Consider the following 18,525-nt stretch of genomic DNA (forward strand, 5'->3'; position numbering starts at 1 on the left):
TTCAGAGAATGGTGGAGAGGAATAATGACACTAAACGCAGAAGCAAACGTGGGGGCTGGAGGAGCTGCCGCAGGCCCTCGCCCTGTTTTTTAAATAAAAGGCAGAGGAAAAGTGTGCTCCAGGGGAAGGTGGCCAGAGCTGTCGAGAGCGGACCCATTTGGCGGGACCAAGACTGAGGTCACTGGGTGCAGGAAGACACTGGAGGAGGAGAAGCCGGATTGCGATGGGCTGGGGACCGAGGGACAATGAATGGGTTCAACACGTGAGAGGTGTGTTGGTAGGAAAAGGGGGGAAACTGGGGAAAGCTATTTTTTTTCCTCGGGTGAATCTTGGCCGCCTGAGTAGTAGAAGGAACTAATGTCCTAGAAGGAGATGCCGGGAGTGTTAGAAGGGAATCATTCACTGGGCCCCTGTGAGGTGACATTCACTATCCTAGGCCCCGTCACATGTGGCATCTCATTGCAATCCTCACAACAGCCCTGTTCTTCTCCCCATTGTGCAATAAGGAAACAAAGCGCCTGAGCGTATCGCTGGTGAGTGGCAGGCATGAACGGGACCCCGCCCTGCACCCCGCTTCCGTCACGCCCGCCCGGCAAGCACGGGGGAGGGCACAGAGTCGTGTTAGCGGCGGCAGAGGGGTTACTGAAACAAGCAAGACTTGGGCGATGGGTGAGCTTGATCAGCAGTGACAGGAAGACCTCCTTAATGCCAGGCTAGGGACAAGAGTCCAGGTGTTCTTTGGGGCCCAGCAGTTGCTTTTGGTCTGCCTCTTGCATTGTATTGCAGATGACTTGCTGTACAGCAGTCCCTCTCTATATCGCGGTTCACTTACTGTATCGTGGGATTTTTTAAAATATTATATTTAATTATCGCGGATTTTTCGCTATATCGCGGGATGTTGCGGTCCTGTACAGTCAATACTAAAATAAATGTAAGGTTCCTACTTCGTGGATTTTTACCAATCGAGGCGGGGGTAGGGGGTGGGTCTAGAACGTAATACCCGCGAAAAGCCAGGGAGCACTGTATTCTTATTGCAAAGGTGGAACTTGCTTGCTTTTGGAAATGAGATACTGAGCATATAATTTTCTGAAATTGAACTTCAGGGAAAGTCAAGCTCCTGAAATGATAAAGGCAGTTGTAACTTGGCGGGCTGTCTTCTCCCTCTAGGTTCTGTACCTACCCTCGAGCAAAGCCTTGGGGGTTGATCAAGGCATTCTGTTAAGGATGTTAATTTCAGATCATTTAAGTGTGTATAGTAAGATAATCACTTTTCCTTCAACCAAAGTAACTGCAATGGCGACAGGTTTTTTACTAATGTTCTTAGAAAACGCACCAGCTGATCTCCGTAGCCCTTCCCACGTTAAGAGATCTGTCTGTGCTCCTGTGTCCTCTTTCCTCAGCCTGTGCCTGGGAGGGACCTTTTCTCCAGAGTAACAGCGATGGCGGCCGAAGCGCAAATGGTCCTCTATGAAGACGACTCCGTGCAAGTGCAGTACGTCGATGGCTCCAGGCTGCAGCTTTCTCCCTGTGGCTCGGAATTTTTATTTGAAAGGGCACCTCCTGCTTCAGCACATCCTTTAGAACAACCAGAAAGAGTTCGTCAGAGGACACCCTTTGTAATTAGCACTTACTGCGTAAGTCACAGTGACACACACACTACTCTTTTTAATACTAACACGCCGTTGAGGTGGCCAGAATAGGGGAAGCCACACTCCATTGATTTCCACTTTTTTTAAGATTACATTTGTATCTCTTCGCAGGAGCAACTACAGCGAGCCCTGGATTTCCGAAACTCTTTCGCCACTTACCCTTTCTTATCTGAAAACATCATACCTTCTGAAAGAAAAAAGGTAATTTTCTATGAGTAAGATTTGAGGAGAACTAATTAGAAGTAGGTTGTTTAATATTTAGTCTTTTTCTTTATGACACTTTGCAGCAGACATGTTGCTATAGAATGCATAGGCCTTTGTATTGCCTCAGACTAGGGAGTGTTCCTGTTTTATATATTGACAGAGACACAGAAGTTACATAATTCATTACCTGTCTTTTGTCTTTGTGACCAAGGATTACAGAGCTTTTCAGATTGGTGACTGTTTGAGGCTTGGAGGTGTGACATTTAAGAGATTATGTGGACATCTTTAGTAGCTTATGTATAGTTAATGTGTTTTGTTTTGTTCTGAATATTTTATTTATTTATTTTTAGAGAGGGGGCAAGGGAGGGAGAAAGAGAGGGAGAGAATCATCAATGTGTGGCTGCCTGTCGTGCACCCCTAACTGGGAACCTGGCCTGCAACCCAGACATGTGCCCTGACTAGGATTTGAACCCTTTGGTTCGCAGGTCAGCATTCAATCCACTGAGCCACATCAGCCAGGGCTCAGTACCATTCATAAAATAATTCTCCTTTCCCCCTTTGTTTGAAAAACTTATTTCTTGTAACATTTTGAAGATACAGTGAGTCTCTTTCTGTTTCTCTGACTTGTTCCATCAATGCTTTTTATACTACAGCATTCCCTCACTTATCCGGGTGTTATGTTCCAGACCCCCGCCCCCGCCCCCCGCGAAGTAGGAACCTTACATTTATTCTACACCCTTAAACCTACGTAACTTTAACAACATACGTATGCAGTACCACAAAATCCCGCGATATAGCGAAAAACCCACGATAAATAATTAAATATATTATTTTTAAAATTCCCACGATACAGCGAGGCCGCAATAAGTGAATCACGATATAGTGAGGGACTGCTGTAGTTTCATTCCATTTAAGCTATGATTGCTTTTAATGTAGTGCATTATAGTGCTAGTCTTCCTTCATTTATACTTTTTTTTTTTTTAGGGTAGACTTTTGGGAGGGGCTCAAAATCTTTTTATCTCTGATCCATTGTACATTTTAAACAAAAAATATGTCTAACACTAGATGTAATTAGGATGATTTTCCTTCCTTTCTCTCATTTTTTTGTCAGCATGCGTGTTTTACCTCTCTAAGGAGAGCATCTTAACAATATCAGATATTCTGTGGAAAACCACATGTAGGCTGACACCTGCCTCTCCTTTTCCATTCCCTGTAGGCAGTAAAACAAAACTTTAAGAGCTTTCTGACATGATATGCAAGTATCAAATATTCGGAAAATCTGGCCTGTTAACAAAAACAATGACCATCCCCTTTCTCTCCCTTCAACTCAGCGTATCCTCATCGACATCTCGGAAGCACGGTGGCCCGGCCCTGAGGCTGAGGACGGCGTGATGTGGCTGCAGGGTGGCACCGTGAAGGTCGCCTCTTTAGACGGTCATGCCTACCTCTGCCTGCCCACATCTCAGCATGAATTTACAGTGCATTTTTTGTGTAAAGTAAGCCAGAAGCCAGATTCATCTGTAGTGTTGTCAGAAAAAAATAATCAGGCCAAAAAAGATAAACTAGTTGAAAAAGCAGGCAAAATCCTTACATGTGGAAGCTTACCAGGACAGAGACTGAAGAATAAAGAAAATGAACTTCACTGCCAGATCGTGAAATCCAGAGAACCCTTGGAGAAGAAGCATTGTGGGAAGGGAACTGAGGGGAGGGAGGCGCGGCCTCCGCCTGGCACGAAGCACACCTGTGTACACGCGTGGGTAGAGCAGCGCTGGTCTGTGGCCTCCTGTCCAGAGGAGTGGAAATACCCTCTGTCTTTAGCACTTCGTTTTCGTAATAAAACCCGCAGTTTGTCTGGAACTGATGTAGCTGTCACCCAGAGTGCAGCTCTAACCTCTGCTGTTTCGGAGGCAAGAGGAGAAGAAGTGTCTGTTCTCCCCAGGGCGCTGGTCCTCAGCTGTCCTGCCCCACACCTGCACAGGTAACGGAAGAATGCCTGACTCGGCAGAAAGCTTTGGTCAGAACCAGCCGTCCTAAGGGGAGTTTTTCTTTCTAAATTTTCTGATACCATTCATAAGGAAAGTTCATTCAGTTCAACCAAAACTTTGTTTAAAACTGATAGTAAATCATTTCCCTAGCAAAAGTATTGGTTATATTTCTTAACCCTGTCCGTGGAATGAATGTTTATGGACAGCCACCTGTACACGAGATAGTTTGTTGAGCACAGAGGCTATAGAGGTGACTGAGACAGTCCCTGATTTGTAAGGGCTTATAGTCTAGTGAGGGTCACTGTCACTGAAAAGATTATTTATTCATTTATTTTTTTATTGATTGATTGATTTGAGAGAGAGAGAAGGAGAGAGAAACATCAGTGTGTTGTTCCATTTATTCATGGAGTCATTGGTTGGTTCTTGCATGTGCCCTGATCAGGGACCAAACCCACAACCTTGGCACATCGGGACAATGCTCTAACCAACTGAGCTACCCAGCCAGGGCTGAAAGGATTGTAAATGTGGTAAGGGATGGCCCAGGGACCTGCAGGGCTCTGTGGGTACTCCTGCTGCCACTCTGTGCAGCCCGTTAACCTGGATTGCTGGAAGGAGATCTGACAAGTTTATGATCGTGGGCTCTTTCTCTCATACTTGGCCTCAGAGGCCATCCCTGTCTTTGATTGACTGTAAATACGTCCATTTTGAAAAGGGGTAAACATGGAGAGGCTTCTGGGTGGCTAGGTATAAACCTTTTACCTCCACTAAGAGACGGAGAACCTAATGTTGATCGCTCTGTATATGAACTTCGTATAAGCAGGGCAGTAATGACGGTAACAGCTACCACCAAGCACTCGTTGTGTTCGAGGTATTGTTGTACTTTACCTGTTTCACCCCCTTGGTAACCCCATGAGATAAGTACTCTATCATCACCCCGTTTCGTAGAGGAAGTAGAGACACATAAACGTTAAATAACCTGAGCAAAGTCGCACAGCTGGTACTTGCAGAATTAGGACTGGAATCCAGGTAGTCTTTTGAGTACATATTTGTTATTTAAACAAAATGTGGGAATGGTTTTCAGGTTTGGCCTGATTATCTAGTTAAGATAGGAAAATCCAGTATTATAAGTATGTGTCAAAAACGATGAATGCTTCTAAATCAATAATTTTTTCAATCGCTTGCCGCTGGCTTTCGATTGAAACTCCTTGTCCTTCAGTGTGGCTTCCTAGGCCTTCCCTCACCTGGTCCCTTCCTGTATCTGTGACCCACTCTCCCTCCCCTCTTGCTACACTAGACTTCTTGCAGGCCCTGGAAAGCCTGCTCACGCCTCTGTGGCCACTGCGCCTGCCCCTCTGCCGGGAGCACTGCTGACCCACGGCCACGTGCAGGTGTCCGTGTCAGCCTTCCTGCCTGCAGGTGGTTATTCTCTCAAAGTCCCGAGCCTGGGTGAGGCTCCTCCGCAGCCGGGAGCTTTCAGCAGCTCCCCTTCGTGCTCAGTGTTTCCTCTCTCACATCACAGCGACCACGTTTGCTTTTCGGGGGTCTTATATCCCCAGCGTATGTACAGTGCCTGGCCCACCGTAGACACTTCAGTAAATATTTGTTGTTTGAATCCTAAATTTTAAAGTTAGTATGACTTAATTTCTGTAATTGTGCTGAGATTCAATAATGAGATCATTGGAAATGCATGGAAAAATAGGACTCATTTTAAAATTTAATTAATACACTTTCATATTAATTTTGACTTTTTTTGATCTAATGAATTAAGCAAGAAATAACTCTTGTTACAGCAGCACTGTTTTGTTGACTTCTCAAGGTAATTACGTTGAGTGACCAGAAACAATATCTTGTATTTAATCCTTCACAGGTGGAGTTTTTGTGATTCACACTCGCTGGGACAGCCTGATGACGAAGAACGTTCCTATCCCGAACTCGTGAAAGTGGTTTGGTCCAGGGGTGTCACATATAGGTAAGGCACCTGCATTGGAGTTGGAGCTTTCAGTGATGTCACAGAGGAGACAGGAGGCGCCTTGCAGTTGAACTACAAGAGGATGCAGTTTTGTGGGGGCCACCGTGCTCCTGTGTTTGATCCTGAGATATAAGGTCACAAAACTTAGTTATATTAGAGCACACAGGGGTCTTATTACTAAACCACATGAACCATATTGGCAAGACTTTTGTGACAGCTCCAAAGGCAGCAAGGGATCGGTTTTGTTAGTGAATGAAATGCGCGCGTCAGCTATGTATGTCACCCTTTCAAGCCTGGGGGACCTAGCTGTCCACTGAAAGGTTGCCCAGTGCGCGTGGGATTAGAGAGGTTAGATCCTTCAGGGAGATTTCAGCCTGCGTTCACCCAGGAGGTACATCGAGCGCTGCTCTCTGCCTGCACTATTCCATCGAGGTATCCCTACCTCTCTAGGGACTGGCCAGATCCAGAGGTTCACACCTGTGAATAATGCTGACGAGTACTGCAAATTGTTTATTTCTGGGCTCTCTTTTTTCCTGCATGAGGACCCACTTGCTTCTGACCACATAGTTTTCATATATGTTTCCATAAAATTGACTTGGCTTAAGTTTTTATACCTCATGTAACCAGGACCTTGATGGCACCTGGCTAGTTCAGGTGCTACTCCAGGTGCAACCAATCACCTTCTAAGGATGGCTCCTTCTGCACATGGCTAATCTCATCTAAGAGACATTGATTTTACTAGTTTCATTATTAAAGAAGAATCTTGTTTTCAGGTTATAGAGCTGTTATATTTAACTCCTATGCCATGAGCATTCCTTTGGTGACTGTTACGTACCAGTTGCTATGGTGGGCAGTGGGGATACCAGGACTGACAAGTTGCCTCACTTCCAGAAGCTGAGCTTAGTTACTGAAGTAGATGCATCAACCAATTCTATTTATTCTTTTGAAAAAAAAAAAAAAAAATTTAGTTTAGCTGGCTGGTGGTACACAGTATGAAATTATCCATTTGCTAGATAGGTAAAAATTCATACTTCTCTATTTTTGTTTGATAATAGACTTGATGCATGTGTTAATCTCAATTAGGAAAACATCTTTTAAATGATTATTTCTTTTCCTTAGACTTACCCACAAAAATGTGAACTCGATAGAGATTTATCCTGGAGATGGATCAGTTTTCAAATCAGAGGGAACTTATTTTGGGAACTTTTTCACACACTATTCCGTTCAGGAAGGATCAGAGGAGGTGAGCTGACAGTGAGTTTTGGTATCTAGCTGTTTCCAAGTAATTGTGGATCTATATGGGAAAGTTGATCTTTATAGAACATTGCTTGCTACTACTTAGTCTGAACAATTAACATAACCTTACTGCCAGCATTGGCACAATAATTATTAACCACCTCATTTTCCCTGTGTCCTCATCCTGTATTCTGTCTTTTGCCTAAACAATTTGTGTTTAGGTCAGACGTTGAATTTTTCTGTCACAGAATTCATCAACACCAGCATTACTTTAAATCAATAAACTTTTTGAATTAGTATTTGCACGTTAAAAAACACATCCTTTAGCCTTGGCTGGTGTGTATCAGTGGATTGAGCACCAGCCTGTGAACCCAAAGGTCGCTGGTTCGATTCCCAATCGGGAAACAGGCCTGGCTTGTGGGCCTGATCCCCTGTGGAGGGCACACGAGAGGCAACCAACTGATGTCTCTCTCACACACTGAGAGATGTTTCTCTCCCCTCTTTCTCCCTCTCTTCCTCTCTCTCTAAAAGTAAGTAAACAAAATGTTTAAAAAACAAAACAAAACCCATCCTTTTTTTCCCCAGCATGTATTGTTTGCATATTTTAGGTATCTCTTTAACTCCTAAATCTTTGCATATAACTAAAAAGCTGAACAAGATTCTTTTATGTTGTTGAAAACAGTGCAACATAACATATATTCAACAAATCAGATAAAAATGTAATAATGTGGATATTTTGTTAGTAACTCTTGTTCCCAATCTGACATTTGACATCCCCCTTGTACAGGGATCACCATAACATTACATAGCTTGGCTTTGCAGCAAGGAGCGTAAATGTGTGTTCTTCCTCTGTTACAGAATTAAGTGATAAGATTATCAGAAATGCTAGGGAGAAGAGTTTAAAATAGAGCAAATTTTTTTTAACTATGGAAAACTTCTAACGTATCCAAAAGTAGACAGACAAGTGTAACAGACCTTCCTGTACCCACTGCCCAGCCTGCTCCATCTGCACTTCCCACCGCCCCTGTTTCCCTCTTTAAGTCAATCTCATATACCTCGTTCACAAATACTTTAGTATGTATTGGAACAGATTCCCTTCTGGGGTCTGTTTATAGGAAAGTATTCCTTTATTCAAGAAACATTAATTGAACGCTGCTAGGCAGGTGCTCTATGAAGTACTGGGAAAGATGAAGATTTCCTGCTTTCAGGGGTTCACAGTCCAGTAGTCAGATAGGCACACGAGCAAATAAAACGAAAGCGTGACCAGTATGTTGTGTGCGTGTGTGTGTGGTGCCTGAGATAGTCGAGCAACCGGGCGGACAGAGTGGTGCACACACCTGCACTGCTGACGGCTGCGCACCAGGAGTTCACAGACCTACCAGGTGAGCACAGTACATCTTCCCGAGCTTCAGTTTTACTCACAGGCGTCGGGGAGGGGTGATCATTTTTATACTGAAGCAAACATATCATGGACTAGAAGCATGAGCTTTTGGAGAAAACAAAACTTTCAAACAAGTGCCTTTGTGATGGACCCCTTCAGGCTCCATTCTCGGACCTCTGGGGAGCACGTTTGCACGCCGGTGTCTACTTGGGTGAAAAGGTTAGAAGCAGTTGGCTCTCCTGGGGGCTAAAATTGTTTGTGCCTTATGTTCTCCCGCACCCCAAAATAAGTCCTGGATGGATCGACAGGCTAAATGTCAGCAACCAAACTATGATCGTTAGAAAATATAGAAGAACAGTGTTTATAACCTGGGGGGAGGGAGTCCTTAGGTGCAACACAGAAACAACAGAAGCCGTAAAAGTTTGGTAAGCTTGAAATTTCAAGCTTACATTACATTTTAAATATTTAACACCTGTTAAGTTATACACACACACCCCCTACACATATGCAAATGCTGAAGTGCACAGGGAAAGATCTGGGCATTTATACACCGGAGTCTGAAACTTTGAGGGAGGAGGATCAGGAGGGACTTAAATCTTATACATACTTTTTGAATTAACTTTTTTTTTCTTCAAAACAGTCAGGGGAGAAGCCAAATAACAATTCAGATATTCAAGCCTACACCTGCGGATAAAAGGGCAGAGATTATTTTTTAAGTACCTACTTTATACTAAATTCTGATGGTAAAGTATGGGCTGTTCTCTCTTGTGGTTCAAGATAGATCTCCACTACTTCTTAGCCCTCAAGCCTCCTCAGTTTCCTTATCTAAAAATAGGCATCTAGCACATAACTATTCTGTAAATGTTAGCTGTTGCTATCACAATGATTACATAGTTCTGAGCCCTGTGGAATTAACCCAGGAAGAAACCAGGATGCTGGAAGAGAAGGCTGCAGGCAGGGTCCTGGGAAACACTACCAGTAAATAGTCTGAGGAAGAGGAAATTCAGAAGGAATAACAGTTTGTTTTTTTTAATTCAAGAACCCAGGACTATGAATAATATTATCTTCCACTAAGTAGCAATAGTTATTCCATTAATTAATGAATTACAACAAAATGATTCATTCAATTAAAATAAGTTTTTGATGTTTTGTTTTTTGGTCTAAAGGGAAGCGCTTATGTGATATGTTTCCTAATATGTAGGAAAATTAGTTTATAACCATGTTAAGTATAGCCAAGGTTTAAATTGGATAATAAGTTATAGGCTATGAGAATAGAACTTTTGAATAGATTGGGAAAATGAGAAAATGGAAAAGCATCATAAAATGTCTTTAAAAATAACAGTTTTTATGGCCTTTAAGTTAAAATAACTGCTTGCTTTGTCACTATGTAAATACATATTTCAAGAAAAATAGCTAATATCCTGTGTTTATTATTAATGAGATTTTTTCATTTTAAACTAATTTCAGAGGGAAGAGAAAATGTATTCAGTAAATAACCTTCCTCCAGATAGACCAGGAAGTCTGTTCTCCGTGCATTCTCTAATTAAACAGGCTACCAAGTAAGTTCTGAGACCCTTGATACCTTTTCTGATGGTCAGGATGAAATTAGGGATGGGTACTACAGTGGGAACACATGTATCTGGTAAAAATCTGTCAGCTTTTCTGGTCTCCTCATTTATAAAATTCTAAGTAACTAATGTGTAGCACTCAGAAGAAGGAAAGGGTGCTGTTAGATGAAACGGTTTATTTTTATAAAGTACGTCTAAGCCAGCCCCGGAGCAGGTTTGAAGGAGCAGATCCGGAATTGGATTTCCTGGGGACAGTGATTTATACCCTCTGCTCTTGGCCTGTGCTCTACTGCTCAGGCACTGTGAATCGTTCCCTCCTAAAAAGGAGCACTTGAGAATTCTGTCTGGAGTCATTTCATTGCTAAAAATCAGAGGACCAGCCTTAAGTCCAATAGGTCAGATTAGCACAAAGGACGACAGTAGTAGTTCTGGCCTAAGGCTTAGGGATTTCTGGAAGGACATAGGTCTGGACATATTTCCGTGGAAATGAACTATTTCCCGGAGAAGTCATATGGCAGCGATTTTCCACCCGTGTGCCGCGAGAATTTTTAAAACCTGCGCGGCCCTGGCCTGGGAGCTTAGTTGGTTAGCGAGTCATCCTGATGAGCCAAGGTTGCGGTTCAGGCCCTGGTCAGGGCGCACACGAGAATCAGCCAATGATGCATCAATAGGTGGAGCCACAAAATTGATGTCTCTCGCTCTCCCTCTCTTCTCCCTTCTCCCTCTCCCATTTCCTCTCTTTCTAAAACTGCTAAATAAGAAAATGAAAAAAAAATTTTTTTATTAAACATGCACTACCTGAATATTTAGTCAGGGGCACTGACCTCTTTTCCCTTAAATTGTCAAATAAAACATATAACCATAGCTGTCTGGTGTGAATGAATCACAATTATACCTATTTCTGTGTCAGATAGGGAAAAAATACGTATTTTGGTGTGCGGCAGAATTTTAGTAAGCAGTTTATGTGTGCCACAGGGTGGACAAGATTGACACTCACTGTCGCGTGGCACTGAGAACGTTCTGCTAAAATGTGAAAACGCTGTTATTTGCAAATGGTTCAGTCACGTTCTCCACGTCCACAGGATCCTGCAGCGCTGCGTCAGGACGAGGCTCGCTCTGAGCCACAACTACCGCGTGTGCTGCTGGAAAACGGTACCTCCAGACTACTCCCCAAGCAAGCTATTTTAAATTGTTTTTCTTGTTTATTGTGTATCTTCCTAAGTTCAAATTACTGTCATCTAACTGGTGTGAGAAATTCTTCATAACATTAATATTGACTTACTTAGAAAAACATCCACTTAATATAGATAAACACTGTAAAATGAGGCTTTTGTATTTTTATTGTATATAGTTTGTTTTTGTTTCTCCTTTTAAATGGAGCAGGAAGGCCATGGGAATTGATTGCATTTGTGTGTAAAATAGTTACTGTAAATATTGGTATTGCAATCTGTTCTCCTTCCAAACTGTAAAAGTACATTCTTCAGTGCTCCTTTGGAGGACGTGATTCTCAGACTGACTTCTGTATTTATACTAATTTGGCTGAAGTTCCTAATTTTTATCTATGTTCTGGGTAAAGTTCAGAGCAAAACAGTGACTTTCCCAAGATGGTAGAGCTTAATTTGCTTGTAATAAGACTGTTTTCGGCATTCGCTTCTGGAAAAGTTAAAACATACATTAGGATTCTACAATATTTAACTTCTGCCCAAGAATCTGAAACCTACCTCAGGTTATTAATCATTTAAATCTCATCAATGGATAACCATACTACCTGCTGTTTTTATTTACTTGACTTTAGGTCCCTGGGAGAAATGATAACAATATACTGCCTTTGCTTCTGAGAGAATCGTTCATACCCAGCATGGGACGATTTCTTGCATATTCTGATGACAAAGTACATGTTATCTTTTTAGATGGGGTCACCCTCACCCTAAATTGGAATTTTGGCTCTTTTATTGAAAAGAGACAGGTGAGTCTACTTCAGACTGAAATCTAGTTTATATATTTTTTAATCTGTGGACATACTTTGGTACTTTTTTCTTTTTTTGTTCTATCTCAATTTATTTTTTGAAGTATAAAATCTGTCGAGAGGCTTTACTGACCTCATTAGATTTCCTAGCAAAAATCAGACACGTGACAAACAGTGATTTTTATGAAGGCAACTCATGACAGAGAGAGGGACTAGTATTTTTCTCTTTTGGTAATTATTTACATGACAGTGGTGGTTTAATAATCATAGCTCATGTAAAATATAACAAATTAGTCACAGTAAAGTTTTAATGATTTATATACTTTTTTAAATGGTTAAGTTAGAAGAGGGTTTTTGTTTTGTTTTTTGTTCTTTGCTTTCAGTTTTTGAATGATGAAACTTATCTTTCCTCCGTGCTTCTTAAGGTAAACCAAGGTCTCAGCCTAGGCTGGTGTAAGTTAACTTTTCCTGATGGACATGATCAGTTAATTCAGGTTGACCACTCCGGACCATATGAAAGGTACTGAAAAGCAATTTAAAATATTTTCATGTTAGTAAAAAGACCTTTACTTTTAATTGACAGAGAACATCTAAACCATATTTACATGTTATAGTTTGTTTTCGTTTTTACATGTGATTGTGAATGAAGCCATTTCAACAGGTTTCAGAGTTTACAGTTATATCGGCATCTAGCTCAACTCAAAAGATCAGGTCGGCTGCAAGCACTTCCATTTGTGCTGGAGTGATTCTTCCAGTGGATGTGTTAGCTGTAGCCGGCTTGCTGTGGAGGTGGTGGTCCTTTGTGTTAACCAGTAATCCCTGACCAGTGTGAAACAAGGTTTGCAGCCACACATAACTACGCTTCTATGTATTTCTAAATGAAGAGGGTTCTTGAAATCAGCCTCTTAGGAATGTACTTTTTTCCTTTTGGCTTATATAATTTGTTATAATCATTGTATTCGTGGTGTTCTTGATATTTTAGTGATTTTACTTTGAGAATGTTCACAGAAGAATTGCTTTTTTATCTCCTGAAGTTCTTTTCTGTTGGGGTTTATTGCATTTTGGTCTGACTGCTCCAACACTCATTTCAGGTTTAAATAATTTGCCTCAAAAAGATAGTGTCTTTAGCAAACATTACGATTTGTTTCAGCCAGTTACTTCAGAACAATCATTTTACTAAACTTGATACTTGTTTTGCATATTCTGTGAGTTATATATAGTTATACATATTATCTATGCATTAATGGGTGTCTTCTAGTTTAAACTTTAAAAAGCAAATGCTCACTTAGTTTTATGTGTAAACACACTTACATGATAAAATTTAATGAAATTCATTTTTCTTTGAAAAACTAAAAGGAGAATTTAGACATTTGAATTTGAACTTTGAATGCAAATATCCCCTTTGTTCTGACTCTTAAATCTCATCTTTATTAATCATGAATGTGAGTAAATCATTTTCTCCTTGAAGAAAAACACTTGCCGTTTCAATTTCCAATGAAGGAAATAAACGCCTTACTTTAGAATATTCTCTTTACCCTTTTCCCCAACTTGTCATAATTTTTTAATCATTTTTGAATATTGTTATAAATATTACACAAGTTCATTTTTCAAATATTTCTTTTAATGTATTCAATCTAGATATGTGTCGACAGTCATATCATGGTGCAGAAGGCTGACCCAGACTAGTCCGAGAGAGACACTCACACAGCCTGCATCTTCTGTGCCTGAAGAAAATTGGTATTTGTATTTCATTTAAATTTAATCTCTGCAAAGGAGCCAACTAGTACTCAAAAATTAAAATGTCAAATGATAAACTCAGACTTATCCCAAGAATACCATTTCTTAAATATATTTAACTGTTTTTGATAGCTTAAGATTAAAAATCATTTATCTTTAATCAGATATCTAATTTATTACAATTCATCATATCATATTTCATCTGGAGGTCAGAAAACTGCACTGAAAACATGTCAGAATGGGTGGCTCTTTCAATGAGAGAAATTCATCATCAAAACTTCAAAGAAAAATTTAAAGAGGTTGTTTTTAAAAAAAACTTTAGTAATATTAAGGGAAATAAAATGTTGACTACATAATAAGCTTTCAGAAAAAGTAGATTTTTTTTATAACCTCCCCCAAATTAATTGGCAAATCAACAAATAAACCAAGTATTTCAGTCCGTCCTGTGTACCTTTCAGTGTGCGGGGCTCTAGCACTGGGCCCAAAGAAATGTTTAGGGAAATTAAGACATTTTAGGGAGGAAGCAAGGACAGGGGTAAAAATGGATGTTTTGGACGGTGGAGATAGTGAGAAGATAGTTTTTATGGAGCAGATGCTGTCTGTTAGGTGCAGTGTGAGTTTGGAATGGATCTTGTAATCACTAAAGGAATTCAGACTTGAGGCAATTACAAGTTCCTAAATGGAAAAAATGATAGGAAGAAAAGTCATTAGGGAGGTTAGTATCACTGAGAGTACAATCTGAACATATTGGAAAAGAAGGATACCAGCCACAATTTAGGAAGCTTTAAAGCAGTAAGGTGTCTTAGCATAGCGTGGTGAAAAAAAGAAAACATTAAGCCCGATTCTTAATACCTTTTCCGAAGTTACTTAGTTGAAGAGGCAAAATCGGTAGATATTATTTGATTATCTCAGCCATCTTAAGGATTCAGCTTTCCCTATTTGTCATTCTTCAACTACAGCCTTGTTGAGGGCTGAAAAGTTATCCAAGTAACTAGGAAAAATCATAGTTGGGAAGAAAGGGAAATTGTACGTAGCTATAAAATGGGTCGCTTCCTCGTGGCAGTTTGTAAAATGCTGGCCTTTTTATAACCGGAAGAGGGTAGCTGTCAAGACGTACAAAACAAGGAGGGAACAGAGAAGTGCAGACGCGTGATGGCGGCCGTGGGTGGCGCGATGAGGGGCCGCAGGGCCGAGGAGCTGAGGAGTAGGGAGGGGGCACAGCACCTGCATTGGCCCCATCCCCTTTGCAGGGCCTGAGGCATCTCCAGCTGTAGGTTGTTTTCCTGTCACAGGCAGGCCGAAGAAAGAGAGGAGGCTGCCTAGGGAATGGCTACCAAAATAATACTTCTTTTTTTTGTCCAACTCATCTTCTGTTATTAGCCTGTTAATTCAACTTTTTAATAAGGATGCTGGTCTAAAAAATAGTACAGAAGATATCTGACAAGAAATTGGTTCGTTATATGAGCAACAGAATTAAAGGTAGTTTGTTGTTTATGGCCAAAAAATGTGTCCGTGTTTAAAAAAACAGGTATTTTGAAGTGATGAAAAATCAGGTTTTGAAGTGAGTTGTATCCAGGTCTTTATCACAAATGCTTAAAATGATGGGAGGTCTCTCATCCTCCATCCCTAGGCTGGAGTACCAGGAAAGGGTGTAAGCTGACACAGAGGTGCCTGCGACCCACTGCAGGAAGCAGCAGAGGAGACAAGTCACATAGCCCAGTATGAACTCTCAGGGAGACTTTCCTACCGACTTGGATTAAGAGATATTTTAGACATCAAGGCCTGCCTTAATTTTGCAGAGAGCTAGTTGGGTTACACTGTTTTCTGGTTGTATGCCACTGCTCGTATGTTATTGCAGCTTGATGAGGGAAAAGAGAAAGAGCACACAAGTAGGGGTCCTGCTGGAGTGCCCCCTCCTCCATACCAGTTGCCCCAAAATCTTTCTGTGGAACATGGTAAGGGCTAATGTTCCCAATGTTGATCCTTCAAATCAAAGAGAAGAGAATGTTGAGTATACTGTGGCTGAGACAATGAAATGAATAGGCAGCCTATTCCAGGAGGAATTTAATTGAAAATCTTGTCTTAGGACCTAGTTCAGCTGCATAAAAACTTGGCCCTCCAAAACCATCCATACTGTAAGAGTTCCATATAAATGAAGTCTTACTGTATGTGCACAATACAGAAGAATAAGAAAAGGTCCATACTACTGAAAGAGACAAGCTCTAGGTATTAAGATAAGAAAATAAAAGTTTAAGAGAAGACATTACAAATAAGTATATGATTAATTAAAATAATCTGTAGGAATTCAAGGAAGGAGAGATCACTTATTTTTTAAAAATGATGGGAGTTTAGTAGGTTTTTAAAATTTGAGTATACTTTTAGGAAGAAAATACAGGATGTGCTAGGTTAGTACTAAGAAGTTGTAGCAGGAAGGCCATTTCTTTCAAATATCAATACTCAATTAAAAATTCCTTGAGGTGGGTACTTTTATTCACTTGGATTACTCATTAAAAGCACTCAGTAAATATCAGCTGAGTCAAGTTGATTTGTTGAAAAATAAAGCCAATATAAAAAGAATTCTTAACTTTTAGGTTTTTCTTTCTAAAATTCTAACCTTTATTAAAAAAATCAAGTATGCTTATTTAAAATATTGTGGCTATAAAAAGAATCGGACAACTAACATGAACTTACTTTTCTTGTCCCCACAGGTGTGTGGCTTCTGAACTTGAAAAGATACAGAGGTTTAACTGTATCCTTTAAACATAATGTATTGTCCTGCATAATTACTCTTTCCATTCCAGGCCTAGTTCGTGACTCTGTAGTTTATGTTAATCCATATATATATTGCAGAGCTTCACTGAATATTTAAGAGAGTCGAGATGTATTCTGTCTGAAGAACGTATATCTTATTGAAGGGTTTTGCTTGTTTATCAGGGATACTGACCTGTAATTTTCTTTTCTTGTGCCTTTGCCTGGTTGTAGTAGGGTAATGCTGGCCTTATACAGTGAGTTTGAAACTATTCCCTCTTCTATTTTTCAAAAGTATTTGAAAAGGATTGATATAAATTCTTCCTTAAATGTTTGGTAGAATTTACTAGTGAAACTGTCAGTTCCTGGGCTCTTGTTTGTTGGGAGATTTTGATTACTGTTTCAATCTCCTTACTAGCATTTAGTCTGTTCAGACGTTCCATGATTTAGTCTTCATAGATGGCATGTTTTTAGGAATTTATCCATTTCTTCTAGATTGTCCAATTTGTGCATAATTGGTTATTATAGTTCTTTATGCCCCTTTGTATTATTGTGTGCTGTCGGCTGCAATTTCCCTTTTTATTTCCATTGTAATTTTATTTGAGTTCTCTTTTTTCCTTAGTAAATGTAGCTAAAGTTTTACTGAGATTTTAATTCTATTTTCTTCCTATTATCAAAGCTCCATCCAAACACACACACACACACACACTCTCTTTCCTTTCCCCTTCTCTTACACTCCAGTTTCTTCATCTGCAAAGGACAGACTCAATAAATTCTGAAATGCCAAGAGATCTTCCTCCCAATGGAAAAATCATATTTTAATATGAACGTCAGACTTCCTGAAATTAAAGATATTTGTATAATGAAAAATGTGGGTAAAAGCTCCTTAACTAAGCACTTTAGCATTATTGGAGGAGAGTAGTGCCCTAAATCAGGTTTCTAACAAGAGAAATGAACAGTCTTCTGAATATGTACCAAAATATTCAGAAACCTTGTTAGAAGAAGTTAATGAAAAGAGAGTATCAGTAGCATTGAGAAAAATCTCTGAAGTTATTCAGGATATTGACTGTCTTCTATCAAACTCTAAAAAGTGAGAAAGGAAGTAATTACAATAAATTATTAAATCTCAAGGATGTTGTTTCAAGTGACTGGTATAAAATTACTAGAAAGCCAAGAAATTGTATATATGACTTCTGTACTTAACTTTGGATGTATTTTACCTAACATGTAAATTTAAAAATATATGTTTATAAAATACTTTGTTAATAAAGAACTGCTTTGAAATTTTGAACTATTTTTTATTTCAGATTTATGAGAAAAATTATAGTTTTATCTTGTGAAGCATTCACTATGAATCAAGGCTTTTTAAAAGAGATGCAATAATATTGTGTGCATTTGGTAATTTGCCATTTAGTCTCTACTCATTTTTCCATGGAACTGTAAGGAAATTAGATCTAAAAACCAGAGTAAGTAATACTGCTTCAGGCTAAGGAGCACGTACCTCAGCAACGACGACATTTTGTCGGAACTGTGTCATGGCCCACAGATGCCCATTTCTTTTGAACATCTGAGAAGATGTACGCGACGACGTGTGTGAAGCCGAGAGAGAAAAGAGCTCACCCACGTGCCGGTTATTACACCTTGTCAGCTGGGAAAGAACAAAACCACACACCTACAAAGGCTTGAAAATTATACCCGACAGAACCAGAAATGTTCTCCTTAGTCTCCGAGTTCTAGGGAAATCCAGCCTCTCCGCGTGAACAGGAAGCAGCAGCAGCGAAACCGAGGCCAGAGCACGCGGAGCGCGCCAGGAGCGGCGACGCCGGCGCGGGCGGCACGGGGCTCGCTCTCGGTCCTTTCCCGCCGGGGCCTTGCCCCGCAGCTCGCGGCCCAGACAGGACTCCTGCGGGAGGGCCGCCCTGTTCCTTCCTCGGCGGCGCACGCGTCGGCTGTCCCGCCAGGACGGGAGCTCCATCGGGCTCTTCTGTCACCGAGCGCAGTGCCCGGCCCGTGAGCGCACTCGGCCTGCGGGGCACGAGGGAGCCCGGGCCTCGGCGGCAGACGGCTTCCGGGGCTCCCGAA

At 40.7% G+C, this 18,525-nt stretch overlaps 1 protein-coding gene across 1 annotated transcript; it reads left to right on the forward strand.

Annotated features, from left to right (window-relative positions):
* Positions 1-1,406: 1,406 nt before the first annotated feature.
* CUNH5orf34 (chromosome unknown C5orf34 homolog) lies at positions 1,407-17,730 on the forward strand. Its single transcript, XM_090276136.1, has 12 exons — positions 1,407-1,634; positions 1,761-1,850; positions 3,185-3,831; positions 5,706-5,807; positions 6,927-7,050; positions 9,892-9,983; positions 11,075-11,144; positions 11,788-11,958; positions 12,384-12,478; positions 13,597-13,695; positions 16,404-16,444; positions 17,347-17,730. Exons 1-12 carry the CDS (start codon positions 1,440-1,442, stop codon positions 17,535-17,537), a joined length of 1,917 nt encoding a protein of 638 aa, XP_090132262.1. The 5' UTR covers positions 1,407-1,439; the 3' UTR covers positions 17,538-17,730.
* The last annotated feature ends 795 nt before the right edge of the window (positions 17,731-18,525 follow it).

The sequence above is a fragment of the Furipterus horrens genome, unplaced genomic scaffold, assembly GCF_987537825.1.
Source record: "Furipterus horrens unplaced genomic scaffold, mFurHor1.1.pri manual_scaffold_5, whole genome shotgun sequence".
NCBI classification, from domain to species: domain Eukaryota; kingdom Metazoa; phylum Chordata; class Mammalia; order Chiroptera; family Furipteridae; genus Furipterus; species Furipterus horrens.